This window comes from Phyllobates terribilis, unplaced genomic scaffold (genome assembly GCF_046119375.1).
Source record: "Phyllobates terribilis strain yellow unplaced genomic scaffold, ASM4611937v1 Scaffold_11__3_contigs__length_659146591, whole genome shotgun sequence".
Lineage (NCBI taxonomy): Eukaryota > Metazoa > Chordata > Amphibia > Anura > Dendrobatidae > Phyllobates > Phyllobates terribilis.
The window spans coordinates 278,609,702-278,628,860 of NW_027362771.1; the positions used below are offsets into that span (position 1 = coordinate 278,609,702).

General features: G+C 39.2%; 1 protein-coding gene across 1 annotated transcript in view; it reads right to left on the reverse strand.

The window, feature by feature from the left end:
- The window catches only part of ELAPOR2 (endosome-lysosome associated apoptosis and autophagy regulator family member 2), a 137,409-nt gene that overhangs the window by 40,776 nt on the left and 77,474 nt on the right, over positions 1-19,159 (reverse strand). The window contains exons 3-10 of the mRNA XM_073652344.1: positions 14,405-14,600; positions 12,192-12,339; positions 9,312-9,398; positions 8,454-8,559; positions 6,108-6,260; positions 5,777-5,865; positions 4,017-4,197; positions 3,122-3,250 (exon numbers count right to left, since the gene is read on the reverse strand). Of these exons, the coding sequence (XP_073508445.1) occupies positions 3,122-3,250; positions 4,017-4,197; positions 5,777-5,865; positions 6,108-6,260; positions 8,454-8,559; positions 9,312-9,398; positions 12,192-12,339; positions 14,405-14,600 (1,089 nt within the window). The remainder of the gene's footprint in view (positions 1-3,121; positions 3,251-4,016; positions 4,198-5,776; positions 5,866-6,107; positions 6,261-8,453; positions 8,560-9,311; positions 9,399-12,191; positions 12,340-14,404; positions 14,601-19,159) is intronic.

The following is a 19,159-nucleotide window of genomic DNA, read 5'->3' on the forward strand; positions in this document are numbered from 1 at the left end:
CCCCCATTTTAATAGCTAGTAAAGGCTATGTATTCAGCTGGGGGCTGATATTAGTAGCCTGGGAAGCTCCGTGGGTATTACCCCCCTCCCAGGCTTCAAACATCTGCCCCAGCCGTCTGCTTAACCTCCGCTAGAGACTAAAATTAAGGGGAACCCCACGCCAATTTTTTTTTAAATAAATCCTTTATTTTAACACTAAATGACAAGTACAGTAATCAACACTGTCACTGTACTTCATATATATGTGACTGACATGTTTCTATCTATCTAATCTATGTGTGATGCTCTATTCTGTCTGTTATAAATTGTCGGGTACAGATGCAGAATTGCCGGCCGGCTTTTTTAAAGAGACGGTGCATGAAAACACTATTATATTTTTAAATAAATCCTTTACACTAAATGACAAGTACAGTAACCAACACTGTCACTGTACTTCATATATATGCGACTGACATGTTTCTATCTATCTAATCTATGTGTGATGTTCTATTCTTTCTGTTGTAAATTGTCGGTACCGGTGTATGCTGCTGATGAATTGCCGGCTTTTCGCGTAATACATTCTACATTATTCTTAGTTGTTTTACTTCATGTAGAATTAACCTACAAGGAAAGAAAGGGTTTATTTTCATTCCGATATTTGTGTCCCATTGACTTGCATTGGTTTCCTGTATCGGAATCGGCGATATCCAATACTTTTTGGGTATCGGTCCGATCCAATCCGATACGATATTTCCTGATATCGGAAGGTATCGCTCAACACTATCCTTAACATATTTCACAGGAAAGCACTTTCACTTTTGTTTTTGAACGTTTTATTTTGAGCCTGTAAAAGTGGCTTAATACCTCTGACCACGTTGTTGACAGCAGTGACCTGGGGGTCAGAAATGCTTCCAGGGGCGATCCCCATGCTGTCCCCATGTCATTTGAGCACTGTCACTATCGTTTTGGGCACTTGTTAGGCTTTTAAAAGACTGTCGGGGTGCCGCCGCAAAAATGCTCGATTCTCCCATAGACTAACATTGGGCACGTTGCTCGGGTCGAGCACCCGAGTATCACGGCGAGCTCGGCCCGAGCTTCGAGCACCCGAGCATTTTAGTGCTCGCTCAACACTACCCAGCACCTATTATTCATTTACAGAACCATTTACAGTTTCTATGTCAAAGAATTGTAATGTATCCCAAAAAAATCGGATGCCATACTGATGATCCGGATGGCATCTGATTTTTTTTTTCTCGCACCCATCCATTTTAGGAGTGAAATCACAGCAGGCTGCGACTTTTTTTCCTGACACTGAATACAACTGAGAAAAATTACGCAGATTTGCACTGCCTCATTGAATAACATGGGTTTGAGTGCAATCCTTTTTTTATCAGATTGCACTCGTTCAAGTTATACATTTGTGTGAGCGAGCCCAAATATTCCCCCTCTCCAGATCCAGTACTGCCTCTGATCCATTGCCCCAGTCTTGACACACTGCAAAAACCTACAAGAAGAAAAACTAACATAAACCCTGCTGCAAATAAATAAATAAATAGCAAAAGTGAATTTAAATAAAATATGGTTCTTAGTAACACTGTTTTTGATCAAAAATAGCATGAAAGCCATCCTGCCACGGCTAATATTAGACAGAGTAGGACTATCTCGAACGGGTTCACCTTGTCGCTGGTGGGATGGCTTTCATACTATTTTTGATCAAAAACAGTGTTACTGAGAACTCTATTTTATTTAAATGCACTTTTGCTTTTTATTTATTTACAGCAGGGTTATGTTCATTTTGCTTTTTGTCGTTTTTTTCTGATTTATGGCCATTGCGAACACGCATTTATGTGCTGTTTTTTCTTTGTATTTTTTGCATTCTGTGCAAGCCAGGGTGTGGCCTCCTTTTCTTGAGCTGGAAAATACATCTAAAGCGCACCTGTCAGCAGGATTGTGCTCAGTAAACCACATACACTGTCAGGTGGGCGACATTACACTGATTAACCTGATACCTTGGTTCATGAAATCGTCCAGTGGTTCTTGTATAATCTTTGCTTTCCGTCCGGAGATAATGATATGCTCGTGCTCCGGGGCAGCCTGTGGGGGGCGCTCTGCTTACATATTCATCTGTATGCTCCTATGACAGGTCACTGTGCCTTCACTGACCTGCCTCCTATTTTACCTAGCCTTGCACTACTAGATGCATTATGTAAAATAGGAGGCAGGCCAGTGAAGGCACAGTGATCTGTCATAAGAGCATACAGATGAATATGTAAGCAGAGCACCAGATAGAGCCCACCCCACAGACCACTCCGAAGCACGAGCATATCATTATCTCCAAACTGAAAGTAAAGATTACACAAGAACCACAGGACAGATTTGATCAACCAAGGTATCATTTTAATCAGTGTAATGTCGCCCCCCTGACAGTGTATGTAGCTTACTGAGCACAATCCTGCTGACAGGTGCGCTTTAAAGCATCACTTTGCTGGTGTCCACAGTTCGGGATCTGGTCCTTTGTCTGGCCTTATTCACACACTGAGGTCAACTTTGACACATGGTAAGGTTTTTAATATTAGACAGAGTAGGACTATCCCTAATGGGTTCACCTTGCCGTGGCGGGATAACTTTCATACTATTTTTGATCAAAAACAGTGTTACTAAGAACCCTATTTTATTTAAATGTACTTTTGCTTTTTATTTATTAATTTACAGCAGGCTTTATGTTCATTTTGCTTCTTGTAGTTTTTTTTTCTGATTCATAGCCATTGTGAACATGCGTTTATGTGCCGCATGTATACCAATTTAAACTAAGCTCAAATTTTGTGTTTTCTTTTGACAGACTGCATTACGGCTACAGTGCGCATGACCACTGCAGCCAACCACTGGACTCAGCGGCTAGTGCTGTTTATATCAGCATCACCACTGAGCCAATGATTGGCTGCAGCAGTCTCATGGGCTACAATCGTGCCATCACTATTGCAATCTGTCAAAAAACATTGAGACAGTGGTGGCAAGGAGTTGCTGGACCTGGGAAAGGTGAGTATTGCAGTGTTTATTATCTTCTACTGTTGCAACCCTATGGCCAAATAAAATCCTGGAAAACCTACCGCCTACTGTGTATGTTATATTGACATTTGCTCACCATTCATTCCGTCACATTTTGAGTTTCCTACATTAAAGCAGGATGTCTTCATGTCAGCAGGAAGAACATTCCACCACTTATATTCAAACCCAAGAACGGGCTCTGTTCCCGCAGCACATGGTTTACATTCTGCAGGAGAAACATATAAAAACATGACATTTTTATATGGTAGCAATAAAAAATAATTAAGCTTATCATTGGTGATACTCGTCTGGGTCGAGGATGAAAAGATCTACATTCATATTATGCTGTGCTTTTTTTTTTTATTTAAACATTTACTTTATATAGAATGTACAGAACAAGAATAACAATCAATATGCAATTAAAATAATAATAATGTCAAATGTGATATTGCTAGATATAAAGAGGTTCCAGTAGTAGAAAAAACAATGTTTAAAGTCCGTGTGCAGAAATTAGGTTGACTTAGACAGGCCAAGATCAATGTATTTGTCGTTTATGTTCAAGGTCCTTTTAAATGAATATCATTTATTCATATATGGTACTTTTAATAGTCGCATGGTCACAGCCTTGTGTGTGTCAATTATTTGGGTAGAGGATACTTGGCTTAAGGATTATGGGAAGCATTGAGCTACAGAACCCTTGTAATAGTCAGGGTATACTCACATTATGTGATAGCGCTGTAACCTAAAGCTGTTCCATAAGGATAAAACCCTCCACAACCTCATGTTAGGGATCAAATCATTTTATCTCTTTTTTATGTGTTATTCGTTTGTGCTGTTTTCATAAATACTATTTCAATAGTGTCCCCTTTGACTTCATTAGATACACTAGTGGATAGCATCAATTCAATAAGTTTCCAGTTTTGGATGGGCACAAGTGCACAATGGCATTTTTATTTATTACATGTATTTTTTTTAGTTTGCAGAGCTCTCACCTTGTGTGCCATCAGAAAAGGTCCCAAATGGGCAGGGAGAGCAGGTAGATGATGCATTGCTATAAAAGCCTGGGTTGCAGGGAGGACAATCTTCCTTGTTCCCAGAAGCTGGAAGCATCATTGCACTAGGTAGGTCTTCTCTGCATATCTTTGGCTCGATCCATTTAGACATGACCTGAGTCTAACCAAACATGTCAAACAAAAGTTTTATTTTCATTTTCAATGTGACATTCAATTATTCATTAAGTTCATTATAGTTATAAAAGTCATCCTGCTACCAGGCAATGCCCTGAAAGTACTCTGTATGGTAAGGTAATTTAGGGTACCACATATAATAAGAAACAGATTAGGCTGATTGTTCTGTACCACCACCATCATGTGCCAGTTTTCTATTGCCATCTTCTTATGTTATCTCTGCATCACCTATTGATATTTATGTTGAAGAAGTTCTAGGCTTAAAGTGGCTTGGCTTAAAGCATCACTCCTTTGCTTAAAGCACCACTCCATGGGTTAAAGAACCAGTCCCAGGGTTAAAGCACCACTCCTTGGGTTAAAGAACCAGTCCCTGGGTTAAAGCACCACTCCACTTTTTTTTATTTGGCGTCGCTCTGGTCAGTCATATGCAAGTTGTGACCTACTGGATCGCTCCAGTGTTTTCGGGATGATCTGGAAATCACTACTCAATGTAAGTCTATGACAGCCAGAACTAGGCCAGAACAAGCCTCTCATAGACTTACATTGGGAGCTTGTGACTGTTACCTCTGACTTCTGATCAGTCAGAAGTTGCGGTCACAAGATGGTGGATTGTGACCAGAGAGGCTGGTAAGTATATTATTAGGTGCATTAGTGGCACCACTCCAGTGCTGAAATAAAAAAAAACCCGCTGAAGTGGAGGTTTAACACAAGTTCACAGAATAGGTGCTAACTGATAAATTAGTGGATTTTTGCCCACTGAGACACCCAGTGATCACAAGAGGAGGTAACCCAGTTTAATTAGAGTAGAGCCACAGTCATGTATGCGCACTACCCCTCCATTTACTCTCTAAGGGTCCGCCATGGATGGGCAAATGGGGTCTCATAGACCTGGAATGGAAGAGCTAGCCCACATATGTGACCACAGCTACATTTAAATGGGGGTTACAAGTGTTCTGACATTTTTGGATGTGTCAGCAGTCAAACCCCCACCACTTTAGTGGTCATCATCAGCTAACCTGTGAACAGGTGATATTTGCTATAACCAAAATACCCTGTTAGGGTCAGGTCTTATGATCGCCATGAACCTGATTTCCAAATCTACTATTTGATTGAGTTTGCTTTTATTCTTACCTCAGTTGCAGTTAACAAGTAATTGATCAGCTAATTGTAGTATTTTCGATAATTGGACTTAACAAGTATCCATAAATGGGTCCAGCCTATGGGGGGTTCCTGTAACCTTCCCAGCCTCTGGCTCCATACTATATTGAGGTTTACAATATGCTGGTCTGCTCTGTCCTCATTTAATACATTGCTACTCTGTTTACAACATTGCCTATTTTTCGGATAATCTGTTAACTAGCATTTACCCATTGTTATTGCATTGAACATTTTTACTAAAACTTAAAACAGACTAAAAAAGCTTAGACATATAAAAAATATCATAAAATGCAGCTTTTGCTTGTTTTTGAACTTTTACATGGGTTAATATTTGTATATATCAACAACTGCAACAGAAATGTCTGTAAAGGCAGCGTAATGTAGAGAAAGGTGCGGATGTAGATTACCTTTCCTTCGTTGTCACAAGGAGTGTGTATTTGAAACATGTCTTTCTCTGAGCATGGAGGACGCTCTACACACTTGCTGGCTCCTTCATCTGAAAAGACAAGAACCATAACTTGTATGTGAATGCCTCAGTTATGAAATATGTTATAAGTAATTCTCCTTTCCTGACATTCGCATAGATCCATTAACTCCAAGCCTGTACACATAGACACTGGTGGTTAGTGACACATGCCATCACCTGGATCCAACCCCAAGTAACAAGGAACTTTATTAAACTTCTAAACTTTCTACTGACTGCTAAGTATATTTACTAATGTCATAATCATAGAATACCTGAGAATTGCGTTTCCAGGTTACATTTATTGCATTCCTTAGCTCCTTTGTCTGAATACGTGTTCCTACGGCAGATCTTACAAGATGAAGATCCTGGTGTATCACTGTATGTACCGGGTTTACAAGGAAAGCACTCGGAGGTGTATGCAACTCCTGCAGTAGACAAAAGTATGGTAAGACAGGCTTAATAATTAATTCTTAATAAAATCATTGATAATCATAGACTAACAGAAAACAACAAGTTTAGTTTAAGGATATTTTCCATTTTTGCTTGTTTTTTCCTCTCCTACGTCCTTTATTTTTCCATTGACATAAGTGTGTGAGGGCTTATTTTTTGTGCCCTGAGCTGACGTTTTTATTGATACAATTATGTGGTAGATACGATGGTTTGATCACCTTTTATTGCTTTTTGAGATTCTTTTTCTCCTTGTGCCATTTACCCAGTGGGGTAACTTGAATCTCATGAGCCCCAATGCAAAACGGTGTTCACAGCAGCACCATTATGACAGGTACAGGGGTCTTCAGCAGACCCCTAGCCATCATGGTAACCCATTGATGCCCCAGGATCGCATCATGGGGGGCTGATGAGTGCATAGAATGACGCACCCCCATACCGGCATGTTGTAAATGCAGCTGTTAACAGCTGTGGGTGGAGTTCAGCTTCACGTGCAGCGATTAGAGGCAGAGGATGGCTGAACATCACATGCATCATCTGCTGGCAAAGATGTGGGCTCAGTTCCTGAGCTTGTATCAAAGTCAGGGAGAAAACATGTAATGTACCAATACTTCATATGTTGGTAAGGGGTAAAGTAATATGGGTGACAAAAATGCATTACTTAATATGCACAGCACCAGGCCATTTAACCTTGAACAGGAAGATCTTTGTATTTTTTTCATATATACTCTTTTAACGGCTCTAAAAAAATTCTCATTTGGAAATTCATATAGTTTTCTGCTCCTTTTTTTGTGATACATGGGGCTTACTTTTTATATAATTTTTAAATGTTTTTTTCTTTTTTGCTGATATCAAGTAAAAATGTAAAGAATAATAGGAAATACGTGTCTATCTTTCTCATTTTTTTATTTATTTTTTTACGACCATAAAGGACTGCTTAAAACATTTTACATTTTGTACCCCTTTCCATAGAAATTATATTTCTATCTTGGACATATTTTTCTTTTATGGAGACGTGGCTTTAAAAAGTTATCTGTACTGGTGCCGTCTTTTTTTGTTTGAGTCTTGTTTTGTCATTTCATTTTTTTGCTTTTTCTATTTATTTTTTAATTTATTTTGCACACCTTATCCCCCATACACAGGGGGACTTTAACATATTAATACATTTTTTGGGGTGAACTTCAGCCTTCTGGCTGCATAGGACAGCTGACTTTGTGTCTTAGGACCCATCAGCTCCTGCTCTCTCCCTGCTGTCATGCTCCTGGATTCGATCCCTTGAGATGGTATTCTGTGGTCGACTTCTCTTTCTGCCACAGGAGGCACACTTTTTCACTGGTGTTTGGGTTCTGCTATTCTGGCTGCTGTCTGTCTAGCTTAACACAGGTGTTTTTATTTCTCTGCCTATCACCTGTTGGGTGCAGCTTTATATTATGTCCTCCTGCTGACATTTCCTGCTGGTGAAAGATTCATTTGGAAGACATCATATTGATATTTAGAGCCAGTCTGTGAGTTTCCAAAAACGGGATTTCGCTTAGCTGTTTCTTTGCTATACTCTGCAACTATTTTCTGTTTATCTTTAGAAAGTAAGCAGTATATTTGTTAAGAGTACTTGCTTTATTCTTTATTTGGTATTTCGCTATTTACTTTACTCTCTGTGAGATTTGTTAATATTCAGCACACTTCTCCTCTTGTAGGTAATTCACACTCTGCTCTTCGGTTCTTTAGGAGAACAGGAGAAAGCAATTCAAAGGCCTTTTAGGCAGTTAGGTCTAAGCTGCCATCTCCTAGTCTTTGGTTAGGGCTATCTCTGCCTCCACAGGCACCACTAAGGCCTCCGGATTCAGGATATCTAGTCTGTACAGGAAAAGCAGGGTCACTTCCAGCTTTTTAGTGTATAACCTGTTTTCCCGAGTGAGTTGCTACACAGGCATAACACCTGCACCAAGTTTTCATTCTGTATTACAGTTCTTGACTATGTTTATATTGTTCATACTTCTTCTAATATATTTGCATATTGGTGAATACCTGTAATTTTTTTTGTTTACTTACATTTTAATAAAAATAAGTTTACGGAATATCTGAACTCAGAAATAACTCCTCATTTTGCAAGAAGTCAATGTATGCTTCAGTGAGACATTAAAAATTTACAAGATTCCTGGAAGGTAGTTTACCTTCTATAGTAATGTTCTTTATCAAGACAGGTTTCACCACCTTTGATCCCAGAAGAATGCCAGTCGTTCTCCAATATAAAATATTTGTTCCAGATTTTAAAGCCACCTGCAATTATAACATGAGAAAGGTCATTTACGAAACATAAAAAATGGGATATCTTAAAGGGAATATGTCAACAGGATTTCACATTTCACCCCCGAAACTATTTATATGCACATGTAGCTTTTTCAAAGATAAGTCCAGCAATACCTTTACAAGGCCAGTCTGTTTCTCCATTACTGAGAAAACAGTGTTTCAATTGATATGCAAATGAGACTGTAGATCTGAAGCCTCTGTCACTCCAGATCTATTTCCTGCCCAGCAGCGCCCTCTCTTCTTTGACTGTCTGACTCCAAGTTATTTGACTTTAGTCCGTTGTATGCATCAATTTTAGGGAAATGTATTATCTTTTTTTTCAGAAATTAACATTTAACTTCCCTTTTTCCTTTCCATAATTTTGTCTAGGAAATCACATCACACAAGGAAAGATACAATAATTTATATGTGATTGAAAGGTTATTCTCTACTCTGTGCTACCAAGGGCAGGGTTATGAAAACAGCCGATAGCTATGCTATTAACCTAATTTGCACAGATATGGATTAAAGTTCGGAGAAAGAATAGCAAAATGAGCTACACTGCTGACGTAACTCCTGAGTTGCTGTGTTGTGCTATGTTGTTTCGGTCACTCCCATTCATTTCATAATCCCACCTCTAGTGGTCGGGACCTAAAAACAGTTATTCCCATCTCAACCATGAAAGACGAAAATAAAGTACTGGTTCATTGCTGAATCACATTAGGATAATTAAAAACCCATACCGAATGATGCATCCAATCACTGTTTTCAGAGAGTTTCACCCACTTATCTGATGCAGAACTTGTTTCTTGGCATTGGTCATTTTGAATCTGCCAAAGCAAAAACAGGAGTTATTTAATAAAAAGAGCTTATAAAATAATATACTGTATGTTATAGCCTATATGTAAACACCACAGTATTTCTATATTTAAAACCAAATACTGATATACAGTGGTCAAATACAAACCAAATACCAACACACAGTGCCCAAATAATACCAAAATATACCAATATACAGTGGTAAATAATACCAATAATACCAATGCACTGAGCTTAAATATTACAAACCAAATAATACTGATGTACAGTGTCCATATAATACCAACAAAACAAATACAGACATAGAATTCCCCAAATAATACCAATATCAATAAAAGAATGCTCAAATAATACCAATATACTACAGATAATACCAATTTACAGTCCCTAAGTATTACAAACCAAATAATGACAACATACAGTGCCCAAATAATACCAGCAAAATAATAGCAACCATCTAAAAATACCCAAACAATACCGACATACACTGCCCATGCAATTCCGTTCAAGTAAAAAAAATCCACACTCTTCCATCCTGGTTCAAGTAAAACTCCCTGCTGACTCTCCTAGATATCGCTGCAGCATTCAATACTCTGGATAACCAGCTCACTATGCTCTGCTGAACCTACCCTTAGAGAGATATCGAGATAGACGCCTTTGAAATGTGGTCTCGGAGAGGGATGTTATCAATACCATGGATCGCAAGAAGAACAAATAAATCAATTTTGGAACAAATCAAGTCAGATATGTCACTCGAAGCAAGGATCACCAAGCTACGACTTGCCTACTTTGGATACATCATATGAAGAGAGCAATCACTGGAGAAGGACATCATGGTCAGAAGAACAGAAGGAACAAGGCGAAGAGGAAGACCAGCAACCTGATTCCTTGATACTATCAAGATAACAGACTAGGAGACCCGGGTGGACCTATCTAGGCTTGCAGAAAACCCCACGCGTATCGCTACCGCAAGTGAAGCTTCACCCCTGATGAAGCTACACTTGCGGTAGCGATACACGTGGGGTTTTCTCCACCCTGCCTTACCTATATGTGTTTTCAGGTATGGTTTACTATTTTATCTCACCACAGGCAGATCATGAAACTTCCTTTACATACCTTCTAGGGTATTTTGACCCCAAATTTTTGGGTGCAGTCTAGTTGTTACAGGTATTATTTTGCCTGTTTTTCCCTCAATATGTGTGCTTTATTTGGGTCTTATTTGGACCCTGGGTTTCTGTGATTGTTATAATGTTTTCTTTACCTGTTATTCATGCATTGACACTTTAGTGTGGCTTGCACTTTATACATGGTACACATTATAATATTATGAGGGTTAGGGTTGTCACTCAAACTGCATTACTATATTGTGAGGGTATGGTTTGTCACCTAAACTGCATTTAAACTGGGTTGAGAAGCATTAGTATTTATCTGTTTGAGTTTTTGCCTTTGACATTCTGTTTTCCTCACTTGATGGTTAGCATGGGTAGAACCCGAGCCTTATCGTTGGCCGTGCTTTGGTTATGTTTTTAATTGTTTTTATTGTTCTTGTTGTTTGTATTTATTGTCATGTCATTAAAGATTTATATTAGGTGAGATCCCCATTTTTTGCATACCTTCTCTTTGTAATTCTCAGTCATTTGTTTATATGCATTGGGTTGACCTCCGATTTTTTTAGGTAGTGCCCACCTTTTTCTTTGAGTTTGGCTGCAGCTAATCAGCAGCCACTGTGGTAATGCGACATTGCTTATGTCAGGAGATCGGCAGGGTACACAGTGTTGAGAGTGCAGGAGTGGTGCAGAGCTGGGAGATATACAGTAAATTTTATTTTATACGGTACCCTGGGGCCCCTAATTAGAGGTTGTCCAATTGTAGACAACCCATTTAAGGGAAGTTGTATAAAAAATAGTGACTTTTTTTTTTGAAAACTGTATTTTAGGCATAATCTCCTTTAAAGAAGTTGGCCCCACTATCTTCTTCGTAAAACTTTCCTCACAAACTGAATGCCACTTCTGTCCATAAAATGGTGGAGGAGCATGTGACCAGACCAGTCCATCAGTCTCATCCAACAGAAAAGCATCAAGTGTTTTACAGTTAGAGACGGCTGATGGACTGATCTGATCCCATGGTTCCAAAACAGCAGCCATTTTATGGACAGATGTGCTACATAAATTGTGAGGAAAGTTTTACTGAGAAGATAAAGTGGTTAACTCCTATAAAGTGTAACTGTTGTTTCAGGAGAACTTGTAGCAGAATGTCTGTGTCTGCCTCTAGCTCCTCTCCTCACCATAGAACTTTATGAGCACCAACTGTCACCTCCTATTTCAGTAATGGGAAAGTCTGTATTCACTAACAACAGATTTTACTGATTTTACCTATGAATTGAGATTGAAACATGAAATCCAGGAGGAGAAAGAAGCAGATTTCTCTGATAAATATTACAAAGATGCTTATTGTCATGAGTACAATTGCTTAATGAAATAAAAATGATAACAGCAGGTACTCTTAGAAAGCATTGCTGCTATGTTTGCAAAAAGGCACCATAGCAAACACCATATAGCGGCATACAGCATGCCTACTGCTCCTTAATTTATGGCTGCAGATAATTCATGTGATCCGTACAGCTACCATTCCTACAGCTCTGCCATGCACATGAAGCCTGAAGGTAATTCTAGCTGAAGTTTAAAAAAATATATATGTATATAGTTTATACAAATTGAGGATATTGCAGTTTCATTCCCCTATAGTATACTAAAACAGGCAAAAAGGCAATTAAATATACATCAAGAATACTTGAAATAACTTACAAAGAATTCAAAAAAGATGTTGTTGTCCAGATATTGGTAATCAAAGGACACCGAACCAGCTTTCTTCAAGTGCACCGCATAGATAAGGGAAACGGTGCAGTCGTCTCGGTTTGATTCAATGTAGTTTCCGCGAGGAATCCAAGATGAGCTTATTGAATAAAATATGAGCATGATAAGTATTATTAGTCTCATAAAACATCACCGGGGACATCTACTTATCACATCTTTTATTTGTCAAATAGATTTTCTCTGTATTTTACGTCACATTCTGAAAAAAAGTCAGATATGCATGAAATGTATGCTTTTTTCCAATAAGAAAACTGCTTTAAATTTTCTCTCCCCCATGTCTTTTCCTCGTCTGGCAATACAATGGTAATAAATACAACAGGTTATGGTCTTAAAGAGGTATTCTCAAGCTTGAAAGTCATCCCCTATCCATTGGATAGGGGAAAATCTTATGATTACTGGGGTCCGACTTCTGGGCCTCTCAACGATCCCAGGAAACATGGGTTGGAAGAGCCCCATGAGAATGGGGCGATGGTTGATCATGTGCACTGCCATTCCATTCATTCTTATGGGAGACCAGCAAGTTCTATCTCCGGTGGTCCCAATTAGAATGAATGGAGTGGCAGCGCACATGATCAACCACCACTCCATTAATAAAGAGCTCTGAAGAGCCAGGTTCTCAAGATTGATGGGGGTTGGAGTAGTTAGACCCCCAGTGATCGGGAAGTTATTCCTTATCTTCCAAAACTTAAGAATACTTTAAGCAAGTGAAAAATGTCACAGATGAAACCTACATGAAGTTCTGAGCTGACGATTTTACCGATACCATTTGGGGATAGATACGATATTTTGATCTTCTCTTATTGCATTTTATTGCAATATTGCGACGGCCCAAAAAAATTAATTCTGGGAACACATCAATACCAAATATGTGTATTTTTTATGGTTTTATTTTTAATGGGGCAAAAGAAGGGGTGATTTGAACTTTTGTGTTTTTTTATTTTTTTCATATTTTTAAAAACCTTTTTCCCCCACTTTTTACTGAGTTTAATAGTCCCCTTAGGGAACTTGAAGCTGCGATCATCCAATCGCTTGTGCTGTGCATAGAGAAAATCATCATCTCTTATGAATACCAGCCAAGGGCTGGCTTTCTCAGGAGGCTCGTGATGACAGGCACAGGGATCATCACCAGAACCTTGGCTGTCATGACAACCATTCAGAGACCAGTGATGTTACTTGCGGTGGCGGCACTGGTCTCTGAATGCTGAGTATCCTGACAATGTGCACTGACAGTGCGCGCTGCTATGTTGCCAGCTCAATACTACTGATTTGAGCCGGCAACATAGAGTGCACTGTCATTGTGCACATCGCACAATAACAGTGTGCAGAGATAGAGCAGGGACTAGCCCTGTCCCTGAAACAAGTGTCACTGATGATGCTTAGTTCCAGGGAGGGGACAGGGGCTGTGGCAGTGACCGCAGCCTCTGCCCCCCGATGATGCTTCGTTTGAGTATCCCAGCATGCACTGGGACACTCAAACAAAGCATCATCATACATGAAATAGTAAAAAAAAATGCAATATGCAATAGCTGTTAGATAGTGTAGTTAGGAAACGGTAGGGATTTTTACTGCAAGTATATTAGAGAAGAGTTTATATTACGGCATTAAATAGATAGGGATTTAGACTGAAATGTATTTAATCTTCGGACCACCCCTTTAATATACTCACCCACCGCTGCTCTCTAAAGTGTCCAGCACCGTTCTTCTCTTCTTCTGAGTAAAGTCAGCGGTAGGTGAGTATATTAATACACTCCACTACATTACCTGCATATATACACACATTTAATGAATAAAAAACTTAATGGGAGGGCTTCTTTAAGGATGTTGCCATTACCATATATCTTATCACAGGCCCTTTTTTGTTGATCTTATGTGCTCCATAACCTATGTGTGAAACATATTCTCCTTGGTTCAGGGAGATTTATTTAATATACAAATGTATTGCACAAAAACATGGATGGACAGAAAGGAGCTGATGAAGTCAGAAAAGTCCATCATATCTGTAAAATGGGGGACTCTGCAAAGATAACGCTTTACCTAAAGCAGCATATCACAACCAATGATTAAACTCGTGTGTAGTGCCTGTAATGTGATTTTGTAAAACCTTTATGCTGATAATACCACCTAGATGTAAAGAACGCACATACTTGTCACAGCTGTCAGGTCTGTTTCCAGAAAAGTCAGCAGTGGTCTCCATAAATGTTGCCACATTGGAAAATCCTGACGGCATCTCATCCCATTCATCAAACTTGATCCCAGTTCCCAATGAATATGTTCCTGCTGCACACTCTGTGCATGACTGGGTTTTAATTTCCAAGAACTGGCCAGAATCACAGGAAAATGCTGAAAAACATAAGCGACTGTGAATAGACTGAAAAGAATTCCATTTCCAGAGGCAAGTAAATGAAACAAGCATGAAATGTGGAGTAAATGAAAAACAACAAACCAAACACCAAGAAAGAGAATAACCAGAAATATTGTATATCACATAAAGAAGATACATTTCATGAAATTGGACAATCAGATTGATAATTATTTAGAAATAGATATGAGTCCATGTACAGCTTTAATCAGTACAAAACGTTATCACTATACAACTCCAGAGCAGAACTGACTAAGCAAAGTCCACTATCTTAAGTGTGGCGCTGATTATAAATAGCATTCCTCCAAACCAGAATGGCAGGCTAGACTGGTTACATGTAGTTTCCCTCTTAGTGTTCCTTTCTTAAGAATTGTAAGACATATATATCAAGTACAACTCATTCAGTTAGGGCTCATTCAGTCGTCCATTTCTCATGTACAACGTCTATTCGTGTCTCTCATGGATAGAACTCATATCTCCTATAGTCTATGGGGCTGTTCACATGTCCCACTATTTCTGCGGACCTAGTGGTCCATGCAACATCGGGGTGACGTGTCTGATATTGATCCGAGTGTTGGACCAAAATCGGCAATGCAAGTCTATCGGTCTGTTAAAAAAATTGGACATCACCCAAATGGCATCCAAGTGTGATTTGTTTTTGACGGATTGCTAGATAGGATAATGTGGAGGCACTTTTTTTTGTTTGTCATCTGAGAAAAACTGATGAAACTCAGACCAAACTCAGATGAGACTCTGATGAAAATCTGATGAAACACTGAATAAAATCACTGAAAAAAATAGGAATGTTTTTTTCTAGTACGTGAAAAAAACCAGACATCTGAATGAGCCCTCAGGCTCAGGGGTAAATTAGCACTTGGATAAGGCCACGTTCACACGGCAGTATTTTTTCCAGTATTTCACATCAGTATTTGTAAGCCAAAACCAGGAGTGGGTGATAAATAGAGAAGTGGTGAGGTGTTTCTATTATACTTTTCCTCTGATTGTTCCTCTCCTGATTTTGGCTTACAAATACTGAGGAAGGTGTTCTAGTCCTCTTCCTCTCTAAAGAGACAATTTTCATATTTCCCAGTGGAGCAGGCATGTCACTCTCCGCAAGGAGAAACATGACCCCTTGGATCTCAGTCAGACTCCTCTCATCCAGCCAAACCAGAGTTCACACTTTGCACTGATGAGGGGCGGTATCCCAAAACAGTGTCTGCAAATTGAGATTTTGGTTTTGCCTTTAATCCTAAATCATGTGACAAGGCTCGAAAGAGAGTCGATATTGACTTTTAGGATTGCTACTTCCTATAGGTGGCACTAGAGTTCTAGCTCTCTTCCTCTCTGAAGTGACAATTTGATTACAGCAGGTTGAAACCCCAGCGTGGGCTTTCTTCCTACCCATGGTGCTCTTAATCTCTACTCATTTTTTGAGGGTCTTGGGCTCCTGTATGATTCCTCTCTGAAGAGGCAATTTGCAAATACTGAAGTAAAAACTCATCAAATACTGAACATGTGAATGTGGCTTAAAGGAGTTTTCCCACGAAAGAAAGTTCATTTTTATCAATAGATCATGGAATATTAATAACTTGCAGAATTGGATGTGTTTAAATAAAATGTTCCTGTGCTGAGATAATCTTATAAATGTGCTCCTGTGTAATGGCGGTGTCTGACCGTGTACGGAACACGGTCTGATTATACCACAGCTCCTGGGGCAGGGGAGGAAGCAAAAGAGTGTACAGACATTACAGCATGGGGTCACAGCTGATTCTTTTTCTGAGGTAAAAGATTTCACTGCCTGTTTTTAAGCAATGTTTTACTTCAAAGAAAGAATCAGCTGTGACTCCCTGCTGTAATGTCTGTAGACTCTTTGCTTCCTCCCCTGCCCTGGAGATGTGGTATGATCAGACCGTGTTCCGTACACGGTCAGACACAGCCATTACACAGTACACAGCAGGGACACATTTATAAGATTATCTCAACACAGGAACATTTTATTTAAACACATCCAATTGTGAAAGTTATTATCATTCCAAGAACTATTGATTAATATATACTTTTGTTCGTAGGAAAACCCCTTTAAAAGTGTAAGGCCAAGGCCGCACTATCGGTATTTGGTTAGTATTCGGTCAGTATTTTTTCTCAGGAGTGAGAGCCAAAACCAGGAGTGGGTGATAAATGCAGAATTGGTGACTTGTTTCTATTATACCTTTTCTCTGATTGTTCTTGACCTGGTTTTGGCTCCCACTCCTGAGAAAAAATACTGACCAAATACTGATAGTGGGGCCGTGGCCTAATACTGCTTATAGTACAGCAGTTTAGTCTACATTCACATATCCGTTTTCATTTTTACACCCTTCAAATACGGACTGTTTTTCTCCCATGTGTCCTCCACTTTATATCCATTTTTTTCCTCATTTGTTTTTTTTAAAACTAAGCGAGGTAAACTGTATGAACTTTTTTCTCCATTGACTCTTAACAATTGAAAACTGTTGTAAAATGGATGTTGTCAGCTTATCAGCCATTTTTACAGCTTTTCATAGACTTGAATGCAATACAGATGTGAATACAACATGCCCTGAGTGTAAGGCTATGTTCACACATGTTGGTTTTTTTCAGCGTCACAAATCTGTAGCAAAACCCAACTCTAGCAGGAAATCAGCAGGCTTTGCTGCGTTTTTTGTGCATTTTTTTTTCATGGTCCTTTTGTCTCTTTATACATGTACATAAATTTCAGTGAAAAAAAAATTCTTTCTGGTTTTGACATAGTTGGGGGGGTGAATTGTTGAGGAATAGTTTAGACACTGGCAATGCATTGAGTTTGTATGACACTATTTACTTTTACACTATGGGGTCTGCCATTCAGTTGCACAGGCATTGTTCAATTTCACATCTCACTGGACCACAGGTATTGTTCAATCTCACACATAGCTCAGCTAATGTTTACAATTTTACACATCACTAATTTAATTAACTCCCCTAATACAAACAACCATCTCAGTGTCCAAGACAAGATGGTAAAATCACAAAAATAAATTACTTCCAATGGGTGAAAAATGGTGAAAAAACGCTGAAAGAAGTGACATGCTCAGCTGAAAATTTGCATAAAAATCTGCAGCAAAAAACAACAACATGTGTGAACATAGCCTAAGGGAACAAATCTAAAAAAAAAAACAGATGTACATTTTTAAAACAGACCACACATGGATGTGTGCATGTAGCTTAATAGACATCAGCGTTTTTCTTTTGTGTGCTGTCTGTTTTTCCTTGGACTTATCACATGATTTTCCTTTTCATGGAGGGATGGTCTGCTTAAATAATGAAGACGGGTCCCACTCTGGTTTGATTTCTTTAATCAAAATCACTCTTTCAAGTGCATGTGTCAGAAAAATAAAAGTCAGATGGCACACGGATTGTATCTACAGTATGTGCTGTCATGATTGCTAGGAAGAAAATGAGAAATAGTCATCCAATTTTTTTACATAGAAGAAGATGAAAAATGAACAATCCCATAGATAAATAAACAGTCTGTTATTTGCAGGACCTGGGAATAAGTCTTTTAAAAACAATGATGGCAGAAACACACACAAAATAAGATAAATTAGAGAGAACAAACTTGAGTCAATCAATTAAAACATCACACTAGAATAATATGTACAAGATTCAAAATATCCAATTACTTTTTTTTTAATAGAAATGAAGCAATTGCATTGTAGGACAGAGCGACATTTCATTCTCCAAAGGAAACGAGTAAACTATGAAAACAGCACTGGCTGGCCAGTCCCGGGGCACACACGTTTTGTGATTACAGGTGTCATAGTGATTTCAGTCTTTTTAGGGGAAAATGCTGGCGATAACAATTCTTAACAATTCTGACATTTGCCGGAGGTGTTCGCCTGTCAGAGTACAATACTGGTCTGGTCTGCATTTTTTATATTGCTTTAAAATGACTAATCAGTCACATTTAGCCAACGGAGAAATTTCAGGAACTCTCTACTGATCTAGACAACTTCAGGAATAGTACACATGAAGGGGAGCTGCTGTGAGTTCTGTCTTAGAATTGATTTTTGGTCTCAAGGCTGGTTTTAGACAAAGTGGGGCCCTGTGCAAAAATTAAAAGTGGGGCCCCAAATGCTAATATATTGCACCATCACACAGAAACACTTAAGGGGCATTTATGTAGCACCCTGAGGATTCGGCTGCTACAGGGGTATTACACCTCAAGCCAGAGGTGTGGTATTCCACTCCCGGGTAAGGATGGAGTGTGGAACTGAGCTCAGTAGGCTGCATGCACTACATACATCCCATTTCCGGGGGACAGACCAATGGTACTCCCACTAGAGAAATGTGCAGGTACGACAGCGTCTGTCCCTGGCTGGAGTGGGAGGGGGGTGGAACATCCCAGTAGTGTAGGGGCAGATAGGGGGAGCAGTCTGGGTAAGGCTAGGAGCTCATTGGGTGCTGGTCACCTGAGCTCACACATAGAGGGAGTATATAAGGTGGGAACCATCTTAGAACAGGGTCTTTTGTAGAGGTTTGG